Source organism: Chlorocebus sabaeus, chromosome 10 (assembly GCF_047675955.1).
Source record: "Chlorocebus sabaeus isolate Y175 chromosome 10, mChlSab1.0.hap1, whole genome shotgun sequence".
NCBI classification, from domain to species: domain Eukaryota; kingdom Metazoa; phylum Chordata; class Mammalia; order Primates; family Cercopithecidae; genus Chlorocebus; species Chlorocebus sabaeus.
The window spans coordinates 114,365,692-114,383,353 of NC_132913.1; the positions used below are offsets into that span (position 1 = coordinate 114,365,692).

The 17,662-nt window shown below is 47.9% G+C and overlaps 1 protein-coding gene across 2 annotated transcripts in view; it reads right to left on the reverse strand.

Moving 5' to 3' along the window:
• The window catches only part of IRS1 (insulin receptor substrate 1), a 62,940-nt gene extending 58,225 nt beyond the window's left edge, over positions 1-4,715 (reverse strand). For both annotated transcript variants that reach the window (XM_007966472.3, XM_038001458.2), the window contains exon 1: positions 843-4,715. In XM_007966472.3, coding sequence (XP_007964663.3) covers positions 864-4,616 — 3,753 coding nt within the window. In that variant the 5' untranslated portion in view covers positions 4,617-4,715 and the 3' untranslated portion in view covers positions 843-863. The remainder of the gene's footprint in view (positions 1-842) is intronic.
• Positions 4,716-17,662: the final 12,947 nt, after the last annotated feature.

Here is a 17,662-nt window from a genome sequence, read left to right on the forward strand (position 1 = left end):
GATGTATAGTAGCCCCCAAATGATATCTGTAATGTCTCAGTGCAAGAAGAGGTAACTGTAAGGCAGACATCCTAGGATGAACTCCCATAACTCTTAATCATGGGTCCCAGACACATACAGAATTTCCTGCATATCCTGTATGAGAGAGGCCAGGCTCGTGGGATGGTGGGTTGGTGTGTGAATAATATTTCACAAATCCTGGTACAGGAACAAAAGGACAATGTAACCCATAATTACTTTGAGAGATCATAAAAATAGATAGGTACTTCTCTCTAAATACGTATTTCTAAAAAGCTCTTACTCCTTATCTTTTTAGGGCAGGATGAATAGAAATCAATGTTTCCCGGTACTGTTTATGTTGCCTTGGTATTATGAAATCACAGAACCAAAGTACAGAGAACAACTCGGTAAGATCACCCTTAAGGGCTCCCAGAAACTATCTTAAAGGAAGGGTAATAAATATTTTCTGTAGAACGGTCACTGTAGGGGCTGACTTAAATATATAGTGAAAAGAAAACTTCAACAAACCAATCAAGCTTCTTATGTAGGAACTTTACAAACCTCAGAACTGGCATAGGACATACGTTTTAAAAATATGGCAGTAACTCCTTCACTTGGAAATTCTCAAACGAAAAAGCCCTCCTGTGGCTGCTCCTACATGTTTGTTTGACTCTCTGCCAGATGTCAGTGTGGGGTGAGCATCTTGTGTACCCTGAGAATGTAAGCGCATTCTCCCTGAGGAAGCAGTGGGAAAGAACAGGAAGGGGCAGAGGCGAAGAACAGAATTGAAGCACAAGGTTAAAAACAGTTTTGTCTTCTGACTTTGTCATCATGAAACGCACCTGCTGTGATGTCCAGTTGAGCTACTGAAGGTCCTCTGGCTGCTTCTGGAAACTGATGCTGGCATAGGCGCTTAAATCCTCACTTGAGCGGCGGGTAGAGCTGCTCTCACTGCTACCCAGGGGTTGATGAGGGGGTGGGGGTGGAGGAGGCTGCGGTTGAGGGGTGCACTCCTGAGGGCGCTGTTTGAAGTCCTTGACCAAATCCAGATCTATGTAGTTAAGACCATTCTCCAAACCCCCAGCAGCCCCACACAGTTGGGCTGGCTCCTTGGGGGCTCCCCCAAGTTCCCCAGGCCTCAGCCACACATTCTCAAAGGAAGCAGAGCTGTGGCGTTTCACATCCTCGCTGCTGCTGCTGCTACCGCCACTGCCCCCTATTGCTGCCCCGGCTCCAAAGGGCACTGTGTTGCCCACCCGGGTGGCACTGGGTGTTGAGGAGAAGGTCTCGGAGCTATGCCTCCTCCGGCACCCTTGTGGGTCTGCACGGATCACTTTGGCACTCTGGTTGCGGTTAGGACTGAGGTTCACCCGGGTGAAGGCACTCATGCCCCCAGGTCCTTGTGCGCCCCCCAGCAGGGATGAGTGGGCAGCCAGCTCTGCTGCCCCTTGAGGCCCAGTGGGGGAAGCAGAGGCTGCTGAGGATGAGGCGGCAGCAGCCATGGTGGCCCTGGGCAGGCTCACCTCCTCTGCAGCAATGCCTGTCCGCATGTCAGCATAGCTTACAGGGGCAACTGGCGAAGTGTCCACATAGCTCTGGCGGGGACAACTCATCTGCATGGTCATATAGTCACCCCGGCTGCTGGGCACTGCCCGGGTAGGCCTGCAAATGCTAGCAGCCCCGGGAGGTGCGGGGCCCAGTCTGCCCATCTCGACCCCAGTGCTCTCCTGCCAGGCTGCCCTCCGGCCCGGCCCCAGGTCCATCTTCATGTACTCCTCAGTGCCAGTCTCCTCCTCTCTGGGAGCTGGCTGGAGCTGGGATGGACACCTGACAGAAGGTGAGCTACGGGAAGCCACTGGGCCAGACAAGTAGCCAGGCTGATCACTCCCAAATTCAATATTCACATATTCCCCTGGGCTCTTGGGCTCCGGAGGGTGCAGCAGGGGCTGCTGTTGCTGTTGCTGCTGTTGCTGCTGCTGCTGCTGATGCTGCTGCTCTCGGGCCCGAGGTAAGGTGCTGGCCTTGGGATCCCCCAGGGACAGCCTCGTAGGCCGGGCCAGGCGGCTATTGGTCTGAGCAGCTGTGTCCACCTTTCGAGGCAGATGGGGCTGCAGAACCTGATGGTGGGGATGTGGAAGGCTGGGCTCCAGCCTAGCCCCACAGTATCCCCCACCCAGGCTGTCGCTGCTGGTGGAGGAGGAAGAATCATCCGCTGTTGCAGCATAGAGAAGGCGACCAGAGCTAGCGGAAAGGTGGAGGTGCTGATGCCGGGCACCCTCCTCCGGCTCCCCGGGGCGCTGGGTGTGCTTAAAGGATCTTGGCAATGAGTAGTACGAGAGGACTGGCTTGTGCTGGGGGTCCTCAGGGCCATAGTAGCAGTCGGAGGGGCTGCTGGTGTTGGAGTCCCCCACTGGTGACATGTTCATGTAGTCACCTGTGCAAGGTAAGAGCTTGCCACCGCTGCTCTCCACTGGGGGTTTGGGGTGAGGCAAGACCTGAGAGTGGTGGCCCCCTACCCCGTTTGTCCACAGCTTTCCATAGCTGCTCCCGGAAGGGACGGTGCTGCTGCTGCTGCTGCTGGGGCCACCTCCAATGTCAGGAGAGCAGCCACCGCTGGGGGACATCATCATGTAGCCATTGGGGTCCACTCTCTGGGGATGGCGTCTGATGGGATTGATGATCTGCTGTGGGGCAGACACGCTCTTGGGGCTCATGGGCATATAGTCTCCACTGCCCTTTCGGCTGCTGGGCACTGGGGCCACCCCTGGGGACATGGGCATGTAGCCATCATCAGTGTGGAGGGTAGAGCTGTCTGGGCGGTGGTGGCCCCCCCGACGCTCCAAGGGGTGCATTTCCAGACCCTCCTCTGGGTAGGAGTGGGTGGGCACGAAGGCAGAGTGCCTGTGTCCCGGCAGTCGGCCTCCACTGCCACCTCCTGGTGGGTAGGCAGGCATCATCTCTGTGTACTCCTCAATGGAAGCCACTGAGGACTGGGACGGGGTCTTCTGGTGGGTAATGGTAGGGGATGTGCCTGCAGAGTGAGTTCTCTTTCGGAAGCGATTATCCAGATCCGCAGCACTGGATGCTTCATCCCCAGCCAAGGCTGGACTCGTGCCCAAGCCTGTTCCTGGGGTGTAGCGGTGGCCATTGCCACCCCGAGACAAAATGTAGTGACCGTTGGGGGCGGTCAGGGTGGAGGGCCCCTTGCCGCCCATGCAGATATAGTTGCTTAGCTCCTCCTCACCGCGGGCTGGTGGGGTGTGGCCCAGGGAATCCGGAGTGACACTGCGGAAGGAACTCCGGAAATCGCAGGGACTGGAGCCATACTCATCTGAGGAGATGAAACCGCCATCGCTGGGAGAACCAGACACCGAAGCACTAGAGCGCCGTGGGAAGAGACAATCCGAGGTGGAGCCATGGCCGCTGGTGCTGCTGGACGACAGACTGACGGGGCTGGTGGCCGAAGGCGAGCAGCGGGAAGCTGGCATGGGGATGGAGCGGCTGTGGTTGAGCGGGGGATGCAGCCGGGCGCTGCCCCGATGCCGGTGGGCGTGGGTTCTGTTGGTGCTCGGACTCACAGGGCTGCCATCCACCGAGGCTGGGCGGGACATGGTGCCTTCGCCGTCACTGGAGGCGCGGACGCGGAAGGAGCCTGGCTTCCCGCCCACCATGCTGGCCGGGGAGGTGGCGGTGATGCTCTCAGTGCGAGATCGGCGGGTCAGCCCCACCTGACTGGGCGGGGGGTTGTTGAGATGGTGCCGGCGCAGGGGGACGCTGATGGGGTTGGAGCAGTTGGACGAGGACTGGCTCTTGCTGCGAGGGCGAAACTCATCGCTCATAGCCCGCATGGCCTCCAGGATGGTCTCATGCATGTTCTGGGCCACCACGGAGTCATCCACCTGCATCCAGAACTCCCCGGGCCCCGTCACGGCAGAACGGCCCACCTCGATGAAGAAGAAGTTCTCCGAGTGGCCGCAGCGCCTGATGTTCATCAGCTGCAGCACCACGGCGGCTGCCTCCGAGTTCAGCTTCACGAAGCTGATGGTCTTGCTGGTCAGGCAGAGGCGGTAGATACCAATCAGGTTCTTTGTCTGACCCAGGCCCTTGGGCTTCAGGATCACCTGCCAGACCTCTTTGAACGCGGGTCCTGGGGGCACGTCACCGTAGCTCAAGTCCTCCCCAGCCTCACCAAGGCCGGAGCTGCCGCTGCAGCTGCCCCCGCCACCTCCCGCCCCGAGGGCCGCAGCTCCGTCGTGGTGGCCCTTGGCACGGTTGTGCAGCTGTAGGAGAGCCTGGTACCAGCTGTCTTGCTCCGCCTCGCTGTCCGCCGCGATGGCAAAGTGCTCGTCCCGGGTGTAGAGAGCCACCAGGTGCTTGTTCTTGGAGTCAGCCCGCTTGTTGATGTTGAAGCAGCTCTCAAGGGGGATCGAGCGTTTGGGGGCGCTCGACTTGTGCCGCCACTTCTTCTCGTTCTCGTAGTACTCGAGCCGCGCCGGGCCCCCAGCCTCGCTGGCCGCGCGCAGTACGAAGAAGCGTTTGTGCATGCTCTTGGGTTTGCGCAGGTAGCCCACCTTGCGCACGTCCGAGAAGCCATCGCTCTCCGGAGGGCTCGCCATGCTGCTGCCGCCACCACCGCCGCTGAGCTGAGGGAGGCGCCGAAAAACAACCGGGTGGGGGGCGGAGGCTCCTCGCTGCGGCCCCGCACATGCAAACAGGGCTGGAGGCAGCAGAAACCCCGACTCCGAAATCCACGCCGCCCCCCGCGCCGGGGAGGGGCTGCTGAAGGAGGACGCAGCTGCTGGGCCAAGGAGAGAGCCGGACCGGAGTTTTCGGGCGCTTCACGCCCGGCGGGGAGGCAGTGCGTCCGGGGTGAGGGCAGCCCCGATCCTCCGAGAGCCAAGTCTCCTCTCAGTCGCCGCCGCCACCAGGAAGGAGCGAAGATGCATCTCTCGTCGCCCCAGCTGGAGTCCGGCGCGGGGAGGCGACAGTCGGGGGTCCCTGCGGTGCCCCTCCAGGAGCGCGCGCGCGCGCCTTCCCTCCGAGTTCCCCTCTGGAAGTAGCGATTCCCGAGGCAAATTAAATATCCTTGGGCAGGGGGAGGCGGGTTGCCAAGTCCCAACGTTGCACGGGGTTCTCCCTCCTCCTCCTTCGCCTCCTCCCACCCCCCAACCGTCCCAGCCGCCACCAGCCGCCCAAATACCAGCTCAATCGCAGAGACCGCGGCGCTGCGGCTGTTGCTGCTGCTGTTGCCGCCGCCCGCGGGCGCGTCCTCTGCAGCCCCCATTCGGGCCCATCTCGGCGGGCGGAGAAAGTGGCTTTTCCATGCGAAACGCTACCGGGCAGCCAGTGCAGCTGGGGACCGACCGGAGGGACAGGCTCATCCCTGCCCCTCGCTCCAGTCGGCAGGGGAGGAGGGGAGGGGACAAGGGCGAAAGGCGATGGGGGAGGTTTGTGAAGGGTTCGGGGAAGACGCCTGTTCCTAGGGAGGCGCTGCCGCTGCAGTTACTTCTCCCCTCCTCCCTTCTCCTCCTCCTCCTCGGAGAGTTGCCGAGAGCCCCAACCAAAACAAGCGGCGGCGTCTGGCTCTGCGCGCCGGCCCCCTCCGACCGCGCCGCCGTCTCACTCGGAGGAGAAAAACACGTGACGGAGCCTCCGCGCTCGGCAGCCGGGCAGCCGCCGCCGCCGGGAGGCTCCCGCCCGGGTCTCTACATTCCGGGCCGAGCCCGCCCCGCTCCCGCCCCTCTCCGCCCCCCGGCCGTACTGCAGCGGCGCCCGCGCCGAGCCCCGGCGCAGCGCTAGGACAGCGCCCCTGCGCGGCCGCCAGCCCCGGCGCAGCGCCTCCCTCACCGCGCGCCACCCAGGGCGCCCCCGGCCCGCAGGAATCCCCGCGGTGGGCGCGGGCGGGGGTGTTTGGGTGGCTACCCGAAAGCACGAGGGGAGTCTGGGAAAACGGGAGGGGGCGAGCTCGAGAAGACGCAGGAGTGAGGGTGGGGGGCGACGGGGGGGGCACTGCGGCTACAGAGCCCCGAGTGGGAGACCGGGGGAAGGCGGGGGCGCGGGAGCTGGGCTGCCTCTTACCTAGCAGGTAAGACTTACCCACGGGAGGGAGGTTTCTAGTCAAGGCTGTTTCTCCCAGGAAATTTAAAAGCTACATTTCGGCTTCAGGGCGATAGGCCATGGTGAGGGGATCTGTATTTTTGTAAGGTTTTCTAAAGGACTTCTGGGCCAGCCCTCCACCTTGGGATCCCCAGATTTGCTGCCGTGAGGTACCTGGAAGGCACAGAGGGACGCCGAAGGGCAGTGACTCGGAGCAGTTATGGTCACTGCGAAAGGAGAACAGGGATCCCCAGGAAGTGTCTCACATCCGGCGCTGTGGGATTAGCTGCTGATCAATTAGGGAGAAAATGTAAATATCACCTTTTCTCCTGCTCCCCTTGCCCATCCGAGTGAGGGGGGGATTCACACATAAGGCTGAGGGCATGGGGGAGGGGAAATGAGAGGTCCCTTATCATATTCTGAAGTCTATCCGTGACTTTAAAAAGCTGTTAGGGACCTTCAGAGGGTTCATAAGGCCAAAACCCTACTGTGCAAATATTGGCTGAAATGTTTTTTTCACACACAGCTCCCACACCCATTGAACCACCCTATAAATTTTTAACCTTGACCACAAGGATAATAGGGAGAAAACAAGGATGGTGCCAGCTCAACTGTACAGGAAAATGGGTACTTCATGAATGGACCAGATCAGCAGCCTGGGTCTCCTTGAAGCGCCCCTCTCAGGGTCACCTTGCGGTATCAGTCTCCCCACAAGCAAATGTTCCCCAAAGTTTTTTTATTTTTTAAGCTGACCTATAAACAAGCAGTTTGTCCCTGCTTGCTCGCCTGGCACTAAGGACCCACACAGATGTCACTTGGTTTAATGCTGTCTCATTTTGATGCCCGGCCCGTTTGGGGTTGCCGCCCCCTTACTACTCCGGGACCCTCCTCGGCCTGGGGCTCCCAGGCACTGCAGGATGCTGGCGGGGCACTCAGCAGTCCAGGCGCTGGGCATGCTCAGTGGCCCGGACCCACCGGGCCGCGGGGGAGCGCGCCTCGGCCCAATGCGGGCTGAGGGGCGGGGCGAGTTTCCCTGGGCGGCCTGCTGATTGGTGGGATGGCCTGTTTTTCAAGCCTTGCACTGCAGAGGGAAGGTGGGGGAGAAGGGTTGAGGGTACCAAGGTAGGTTGCAAAGCGTAGTAAAAAAAGAAAAAGAAAAAGAAGATGATGATGATGATGAAGGAGAAAAAGAACCATAAGCGCCATTCAGAGGCGTGCGATACGTAAATTAGGGGGATTGGGCATCTGCAGAGGGGCTCCTCCCTACCCAAGCCTGGGAGCCTCCCGTTTCTCCTCTCTTCTTCCTGTTCCCGGTCGTTCTGCAGCCTCATCTAAACCTGGTTAATCTATAATTTGAGTACACATGTTGAATTGAAAGCCCTCCCTCCTTTTCCTCTGACAGCTTGGTGATGTGGGCACACGTGCCCACTATAGCAAGGCTATTAATAGCAGATATTTGGAAATGGAAGCGAGGCGGCACTCACAGTGACCGAAATTCTGGGGGTATAGAGTGCCTTATGGAGGGTGGGGCAGGGAGGTGAAGAATAGAGACGCCTGAAGTTGATGGAAAAGTGTAACTGTGTGCCTGGTTTTACCCTAGACAAGAAAAAAGAGAGATGATAAAAGGGTTGTTTACTAGTAAAAATGTAATCCAGATAAGGCCAAAGGGCTTTTTACAGGTTTGATGTTTAGCGCTGCGATGGGGGTAGTGGAGTATTTAACGTTTTGTAAGACAACAAATCAAATCCATACACACTTTTCAAATGGCCCGGTCCCTACCTTCGTCCCTCCAACCTCCCCCCCCATCAAAAAAAAGCTAAATAAAGGTACTGTACCTCTATGAGGGAAAAAATACTCTTTTCTAGAAGGAGGGGAGGGTTGGAAAATTTATTTGCATGTATTTTACAATTATCTTCATAGGAAGGATTTTGATCATAAAAAGCTAATTATGATAATAAACCGTTTTAAAAATATATCTCTCAGTGTTAAAGCATTTCTGCTTTAAAAAACACAATTTCAGTTGCTAAATATTCGATAAAATTATGAAATAAACCACACTGCTGTGACAAATTATGTTCAGACCCATGGGTTTCCTATGGAAGATAATCACTGATCATAGGATATTAGTGCCATTTTTCTACTTGCTGATGTTTTACTACCAATTTAAAGGTGGTTAATATTTGTTATAATTATACTACAGTAAATTCAATTGTTCTCTACTTTTTTTAAATTAATGGGCTAACTGGAAATGCATTTACATTTGGTTCATGTAATATATAGAATAGAAAAAGACGCGTTTATGGGAACTCACTGAAGTAATGCTGAGCAGGTATGAATATTATTCTGTCACCTAAGCTAAATTAGTCTTTTGGTGTATTGTAATGAAATACACTGTATGGAAAATTTACTCCTCACTGAAAATTCACGGAACAGAACAAGCTGCTACCAAAATCTGTTGCTCGATGCTGCCATCTATAGGAGAGTTAGAGCCGATTTGCGTAATACACTAAGGTGCATTTTAAAAGAGGGCTAAAATAGTGATTCATCACAACATTGCAACAGCTATATTGATGTCACTAATACAATACTAATTAAAGGAGTTAAGAGTTTACATGCTATGGATGCACTTTGGGGCAATACCTCTACAACTAGCTTTAAAATTGAATTATTGGTTTATGTATGATACTACCAGGAAAATAATGCAAAATTTATAGATTATTACATATATCTGTAAAGGGCTTGAGTTGGGTAGATGTAAAACTAAACATTTCAAAATTATAAAACACTGCTTGTATCAAAACATATGTTTTCCTGAAGATGTATGGGTCATAACTGGAGGAGCTATTTAAATACCGACATATCTTAGAATTAATTTTGGCAATTTAGAACAGGGCTTGAAGGACAACTGAATGTGGATTTTCTCACTTTAAGATGTATTTTTATTTTAAGATGGCTCAATAGTAACAAGCATTTGAATGCCTACTCTGCAAGGCTATATGAAATACATAAAAAGACAGCTTCTTACAGCTTTGATGGAGTAATAAAAGTACAAAATAATAATTGATGACTAAAATGTGTGTGTGTGAGAGAGAGAGAGAGAGAGAGAGAGAGAGAGATGTCGAATAACAAACAATTGGTATTTACTTTCATGATGGAAGAAATAACTAAATAAATTTTTACAGAAGAGAGGAGCCTTAAGCTTGCACTTGAAATGGGCTATAACTCAGATACATGGCACTTTTTTTCCCACTCAAGTATTTTGGAACACCTACTTGCGTTAGGCACTAGGCTGGACACTGAGGATTTAGATATCAAAGACATGCTGCCCACAGGAAACTTACATTGAAAATGGCAGATGAACACAAGCACAGAGCACTATGCTCTCTTTTGTGGAAAAAATAGGCACAGGGCAAATGAGATCACATAACAACCAATTGCCTTCTGACATAAACATTATTAGTCACAGACAGTACAATTTGGAAGTCTGAAAGGTGCCTCTTCCCTTAAAAACTTTGTTTTCTCATGTAATTAAAATCTTTCATCTGTTTTATTTAAAAAATATAAAATAGGGCAATTAAAAGTGAGCTGAAAAGTCACACTTGGCTTGTAAATCGGCTAGATCAGGGTTTCTCAAACCCTAGGACCTTGTTAAAATGCAGGGTCTGGTTAAATGCAGAAGGTCAAGGGCAGGCTGAGGCATTGCATTTTTAACATACTCTAGGTGGTGCTGATTCTGCTGGGTAAGTAGCATAGTTCTAATGACTGACGCTTAACTGAAAGACACAATAATTTGGTGCTGTGATATGCAAGCAAGGCACTCATACTTTAGTATTATATACAAGTATAAAGAGAACAATAGCAAGAAAAATTCTACTTAACTGAGGCATCATTGTGTTTGGGCTTCTCTCTTTTCAGTAACAGGCATCAAATCTTTCTGGTAAGCATGAAGAGTTATTATCAAACAGTTGTGTTAGTGTTTTCCAAGGTGTAATTAAAAATGGAGATTTCTTACCTCATCCCAGTCCTACTGAACCAAAATCTCTTAGCGATATATGGGACCCCCCCTGCATTCACAGTTTAAGCAGCATTACAGGAGATTATTATTTACGTTAAAATTTAAGAATCATTGGCTTAAATACAAAAAAATTATAATTATATACTTCCAGAATTGGCAAATGCACAGCCTTAACCAGTCAACAAAGATCTTCACCTGTGAACTGTTTACTACAGCTGGGTAGAGCAGGCAATGACCCAAACCTGCATGAATCTCCCAATATGAATTGATTTTCCTTTGAAGAAAATCAATTACTGGCAATCAGCTAGTGAGAATCCAGTTCTGCTCTCATCTTGATTTCATCCCTCATCTATTCTAGAGAACTGAGGGAAAATAAATGCACCAAGAACTAACATGGGATTTCGGAAAGACAGTAATGCCCTCAACAGATGATTTCAAAACATTTGCTGTTTGGGGAGCAAATAAAGCATGAAATAAACAGATGGATGGGGTGGGAGGAAAGGAGGGAGGTGAAAACTCCATGCCACTGTTTAATTCTTTCACTTCAGAAATTCTAGTGATTAATTGGTGATTTTGGGGGTGGTGGGGAGAATCCATAAGTGATATTTGTCTAAAAAACTTGGTCCTGGTCCAGGCATAGTAGCTCATGCTTGTCATCCCAGCAATTTGGGAGGCAGAGGCAGAAAGAACCTTGAGTCCAGGAGTTCAAGGTTGCTGTGAGCTATGATCATGCCACTGCACTCTAGCCTGGTTGACAGAGTGAGACTTTGTCTCTAAATATGAATAAAAAGACGACTAGCTTTTCCTTTTTTAATTTTCTTGATTTCCTTAACTATTATATTCTCATTTTCTTTTACAGTCTTGTTTGATAAGAATCAGGGGTCTGCCAGTCAATTTGTTATCTTAGACAATGCCAGTAGTGTTTTTGGTCATTTAATCAGAGAAAGAACCTCCAGCTCGCTTGCTTGCTTTCTCTCTCTCTCTCTCTCTCTCTCTCTCTCTCTCTCTCTCTTTCGGCAGAGTCTCACGTCTCACTCTGTCATCCAGGCTGGGGTTCTGTGGCGCAATCTCAGCTCACTGCAACCTCCGCCTCCCAGGTTGAGGCAATTCTCCTGCCTCAGTCTCCTGAGTAGCTGGGATTACAGGCATGCGCCACCACACCCAGCTAAATTTTGTATGTTTAGTAGATACGTGGTTTCACCATGTTGGCCTGGCTAGTCTTGAACTCCTGACCTCAGGTAACCCACCCGTCTCGGCCTCCCAAAGTGCTGGGATTACAGGTGCGAGCCACGATGCCCAGCCACTGTTTCTTATATTTGAAGAGCCAAGTGTTATATCTAGAGAAGCACATGCTTAGAAAGATTTGCAGACTTTACAACACCTTTTGCTGGTTTTGCCCCCTTCTTTATCTTAAATTTGTCTTTTTGGTGCAGTGCCCTCTAAACTTTCTAAATTTAAATTTATATTTAAAGTCTAAAATTTGATAGCCAAAAAATGTCTTCACAGTAATCCCTCAACTTCATTTGTTTATTTTTTAATGTGAATTTCAGTAATGAAGAATGTCTCATGCCCTCTATTCAGTGGGCAGGATCTAGAGGTAGAGCTAGTTGGTTTTACTGTGGTCGTACTAACAAAGAATTGCTGGGTCACCATGGCCCCCTCATTCTTCTCACATCCCCTCCTCAATTGCAAGGCGAATAATCATCTCTTTTTCTCAGTAATGATGGATGTCCCATGCTCTCTATTCACTTGGCAGGGTCTGGTGGTAGAACTAGTTGGTTTCACTAACAAAGAATTGCTGGGTCACCATGTTCCCCTCATTCTTCCCACATCCTCTCCTCAACTGCAAGGTTAATGACCATCTCTCTCCCTTTCTCCCCTGCCCCTCCTCCTCCTCCTCCTCCTCCTCCTCCTTCTTTTTGCTGGGTCTCATCACTCCAAGGTTCATTTTAAGAAAGGAAAAAAAAAAAAACTGACTAGAAGCTTAAGGACATTAGCTTTGTATGGATTGGGAAGATACAAGTTAATTTGAACTTAAGAGATTTGTAATTACATGACTATCTGTGGTGTTGTCTGGTCTGACTCTACAAGTGGGCAAAGGGTTACCTATATCAGAATCGCCTGTGGAATTGTTCAGATCAAAGCTTCCTGCATCCCACCTCTGACCCTTCTAAATCAGATCCTCCGTAGGTCAATGTGTGACCTACATGTGTGTGACCATTTCCTATTCCCACCTCCATGAGTTTTATGTATGCTAAGATTTGAAAGCCACTGATTGGCCTATCTCTAAAATCCTAGATTACAAATGAAGATATTAGGAAATGTATGCAATATTGACCTCCAGCAACTGTCACAACTTTGGTCAATAGTTTTTCTGAAATATTTTACTGCAGTGACTTTAAAACTTTTGACCATGACCTGCAGTAAAGATACATTTATAAACACATTGTACATCAGTGCGTACACACACAGTCAGACTCACTCATGACTAAATACAACTTAGCCTTACTACCTGCAATGCACTCAGATCTTTTTACCCTTTCTTTTTCTCTCTCTTTCTCTCAACCTCACACTTTCTCTTTTTCTTTTAATGCTTTCTAAGACCCACTAAATTCATTTCCCAGCACACTAAGGTGTCATGACCTACAGTTTGAAAACACCAACTTTCTATCTGAATATTTCTGAATTCAAAAACAACAGAACAATGATCATCTCTAGATCCTTGGCTGCACCACCCATAGAACACCTAAGGAGGAAATTCACAATGCTTCCAATGGATTCAAGTTTACTTAACATTATTTTTGCTAGTAACCAAGAATGGTTTTTTACTGCTTTTTTTCTTAAGTGGTTGGGCACCAGTCTGTTCCTTCTAGGCAATAAGATCTGATGCACTTACAGTTTTCATACAGTGGAAATCTGAAGACAGGCAAAAGGCAAATTAAGAACACTGAATGTGATTGAGTTACTGTTTTTAAAAATAGACATTTATCCTCACTTCCCAATATTATTTCATTTTAATAATTGAGCTAATGTTGTTTGCTATATAAAGTATTGGAGGAAAAGAAGTTAGAGATTATAAATATATTTAAAATATATTCTTGTAAATTTGTATTTTATATTTGCATAGTTTTGGATTGGGGTTAAAGGAGAAAATAGCTGTTTTCTTTTATAAAGAAGACAAATTTTCAAAAACTGCTTACTAGGAATTTAAATTATTAGTTTTATTAATAACATTAGTTTCATAAAAACTAGATAAAATGTTCCTATTTTGTATTTCTTAATTTACCAAACAAATATCTTTGATTCCTAGGAAATTAAAATTTTAAGGGCTAATTCCCCTTAATTCATTCAACAAATATTTACTATGATGAAGAAATGTTCCATGCAGAGGAAATGGCCAATGCAAAGAGCTCCTGACTGGAGGGCACGTGGCACATTCTAGGAGCGTGAGGAGGTAAGTGCAGTGGGAGCAGAGTGAGGAAGGGGAGAATAGGAGGAAGCACGCTTAGTGAGATAACAGTGGACACAATCATAAGGGATCATGTAGGCCTTTGTAAGGACTTTGGTTTTTACTCTGTGAGTGGAAACCACCGGAGGGTGTATAATAGAGCAGTGATGTAGTTTGACATATTTTAAAGACACTCTGGGCTGGGCGCCATGGCTCAGGCCTGTAATCCCAGCACTTTGGGAAGCCAAGGCAGGCATGGTGGCAGGCATCTGTAGTCCCAGCTACTCTGGGGGTCTAAGTCAGTAGAATCACATGAACCAGGCAGGCAGAAATTGCAATGAGCCGAGATCGCGCCACTGCACTCTAGCCTGGGTAACGGAGCGAGACTCTGTCCAAAAAAAAAGACACTCTGGAAGCTCTGTTGGAATAGACTGGTGGGGGGAGGACAGGGATAATGGCAGAAGCAGACCTCATAAAAGGCTACTGCAGAAATATGGTCGAGAGATTATAGTCATTAGTAAAGATGGTGAGAAGTAGTAAAGTTCTGAATATATTTTGAGGGCAGCATCAGCAGGATTTGCAGGTGGTTTGGATGTGACATGGAAGAAAAAGAATGTAGGATGACTCCAAGATGTTTTTTACTTGTACAACTGAAAAGATAAAATCCCCATCAACTGAGACAGTGTATCAGTTTTCTATGGCTGGGTTAAGAAACTACTCTAAAGAAATAATTATGAGGTCGGGCGCGGTGGCTCATGCCTGCAATCCCAGCACTTTGGGAGGCCGAGGCGGGCGGATCACAAGGTCAGGAGATCGAGACCATCCCGGCTAACATGGTGAAACCCCGTCTCTACTAAAAATACAAAAAAAATTTGCCGGGTGTGGCAGCGGGCGCCTGTAGTCCCAGCTACTTGGGAGGCTGAGGCAGGAGAATGGCATGAACCCAGGAGGCGGAGCTTGCAGTGAGCCCAGACTGCACCACTGCACTCCAGCCTGGGCAACAGAGCCAGATTCCATCTTAAAAAATTTAAAAAAAAAAGAAAGAAATAATTATGAAACATCAACTCTTTTATTATACTCTAGCATTCTATGGGCCAGGAATTCAGACAGGGCACTGTGTGGATGGCTTGTCTGTGTCCAGGTTGGGATGGCTCAAATGGTTGTGGAACTATTTGACCTGAAAGGCAGGAGCCTGGAATCATTTGAAACATTGTTCACTCATGTGTTTGGCACCTGGGTTAGAATGACTGAAGGCTACATCAACTAGAGTACTTACATCTGGTCTCTCTATGTGACTTGGATTTTTCACAGCGTGGAGGCTGGATTTCAAAGGTGAGTGTCTGAAGAGGGACCATCTCAAGAGTTAACATGCCAAGTGGGAGCTTCTAGAGAGGAAGTGTTCCAAGAGAATCAGAGAGAAGTTGTGTAGCCTTTTGTGATCTTATCTCAGAAGTCAGAGCTTCATTTCTACTCTATGTATCCTATTGATCAAAGTAGACATGAGCCCACCCAGATAAAAGGGCAAGAAACCTAGACCACAGTTCTTGATGGAAGTAGTGTCAAAAAAACAAACAACAACAACAACAACAAAAACACTTGTAGTCATTGTTTTAAACTACCACAGATTTAAAGACTGTGGCTGAACAGGAATGGGGAAGATGGGGGAAGATCAGGAGTTTGGTTCTAGACATGTTGAGTTTCAGGTGCTTATTGATCCTCCAAGTGGAGATATCAAGTAGGCATTTGTACACATGAGACTAGAGTTGAAAAGATGAGTCTGGGCTCAAGGTATAAATGTAAAGGTTGTCAGTCTGTGAGTGGGATTTAAAGCCCATAATACTGGATAAAATCATCAAGAGAGAGAAAGTAGATAGAGAAAAGAATAGGACAAAGATGCCAGCAAGGGAGACAGAAGAACAACCAGTAAAGTTGCTCTCTTTTAGGCAAAAGGAAGACACTGTATCAGGAAAAAGAGAGTGAACAACTGAGTCAATTGCTGCTGATGATCAAGTCAGAAGAAGACTTGGAATTGACATAAGATCTAGCATCATGTTTGTGTTATGTGTAACATATTAACATTGATCGCAGATGCACACAATGTTTATGATCTGACTGAATTCTTACTAGAATCACAAAAGTTCAACATACTCAGATGTGTACAGTAGGTTAGTAGAATTTGTAGGAATAATTATGGCAATGTACTTCATATTTCCTAAATAACTTTAACTTGAAAAATTCCTATGAGGATAGAGATACTAAAGTACAGTGGATGCTATATTTAGTCTCACTATGCAATTTAGTCTTCTTGTCTCTAAGATTAGACTTCTAAGCATTCTTAAGATTTTGAGAAAGAGAGGGAGAGAGAGATATTCATATTAATAGGAAAAATTACCAAGATATGTCCTAATTTTTAAACCAAATATTTTTAAATCTTTTAGACAAAAGTTTATATCTAGGAATATACTTCTGGATTTATTAGTCTTTACTGATTTAAAACTTACAAAATAACAAATAATAGCTTTCACCTTTTTAAAAATTATTTTAAAAGATTAATGTAAGGTAATTTAGTGCAAAAGACAAATACCAATACCAACACCTAGTTTTAAGTTGGAAAATGTGAAATAAAATCTTATGTAAAATACATAAATACCCAACAATATAATAATAATGTAACATAAAATCACCATGTCATTGGCAGGACACACAATTTACTAAGGTGTAAAAACCATAACATAACTCTTGGAATCTCTATAGAACTACAAAATATAGTTGATGCTTGAACAATGCAGGCATTAGGAGTGGCAACTCCACAAAGTTGAAAATCTGCATATAACTTTAGACTCTTCAAAAACTTAACTTCTAATAGCCTACCATTGAGCAGAAACTTTACTGATAATGCAGTTGATTAGCACATATTTTGTATCTGCATTATATACTGTATTTTTAAAATAAAATAAACTAGAGAAAAGTGGATGTTGACCAGGCACGGTGGCTCATGCCTGTAATCCTAGCGCTTTGGAAGGCCAAGGTGAATGGATCACCTGAGGTCAGGAGTTTGAGATCAGCCTGGCCAACATGACGAAACCCCCTCTCTACTAAAAATACAAAAATTAGCTGGGTGTGGTGGCGGGCGCCTATAATCTCAGCTACTTGTGAGGCTGAGGCAGGAGAATCGCTTGAACCTGGGGGAGCGGAAGTTGCAGTGAGCCAAGATCACACCACTTCACTCCAGCCTGGGCAATGTGTGTCCGTCTCAGACACACACACAAAAAGTGAATGTTAAGAGAATCATAAGGAAAAAATATATATTTACTACTCCTTAAGTGAAAGTGGAGCGTCCTAAAGATCTTCATCCTCATCATCTTCAGATTAAGTAGGCTGAGGAGGGGGAAGAAGAAGAGGGTTTGGTCTTGCTGTCTCAGTGGTGGCAGAGGCAGAAGAAAATCGTGGATAAATGGACCCATGCCATTCAAACCCCTGCTGTTCAAGGGCCAGCTATATACTTAAACACATCCCTGGGAGTTGTAAAACTAATGTTACTGTTGTTTTCATTTTGCAATTTTTCCATCATGATATAAAAGCAAAAGTAAAACTAATCCGTGTACAATTTATTATAGGTCAACTGAGAATGGCAGAGGACTCATCTCACCTTTGCCACGTGGTGACTCGCCCCACTCCCCCAGGTGACCTTTCTTGTGCATGTGGATATTTGCTCAGATTAACGTTTCCCACAAAATTGCTTGCTCTCTTTCATTCTGTCCGTGGTTGGTTGTGATTTATTTGTTGATAACTGAGAGTATTTAAAAATTACCAAAACAAAAGCCATTTCTTTTCTCCCCGAATAGCCTCGTTTTTTCTATTCCCTGTTTCCCCTCCTATTACATTTCAAGGGACTCTAAAACAGAGCTCAAGATGGTTCAGGACCACGGAGAGCGCAAGGAAGGGGAACTACCAAAGCGTTTTAGCCATGCAGGTGGGGAAAGAGATGATCCTGAAATTGTTTTTATTTTTTTATTTTTTTGAGAGGGAATCTCGCTCTGTCACCCAGGCTGGAGTGCAGTAGCACGATCTCGGCGCACTGCAACCTCCGCCTCCCGGGTCCA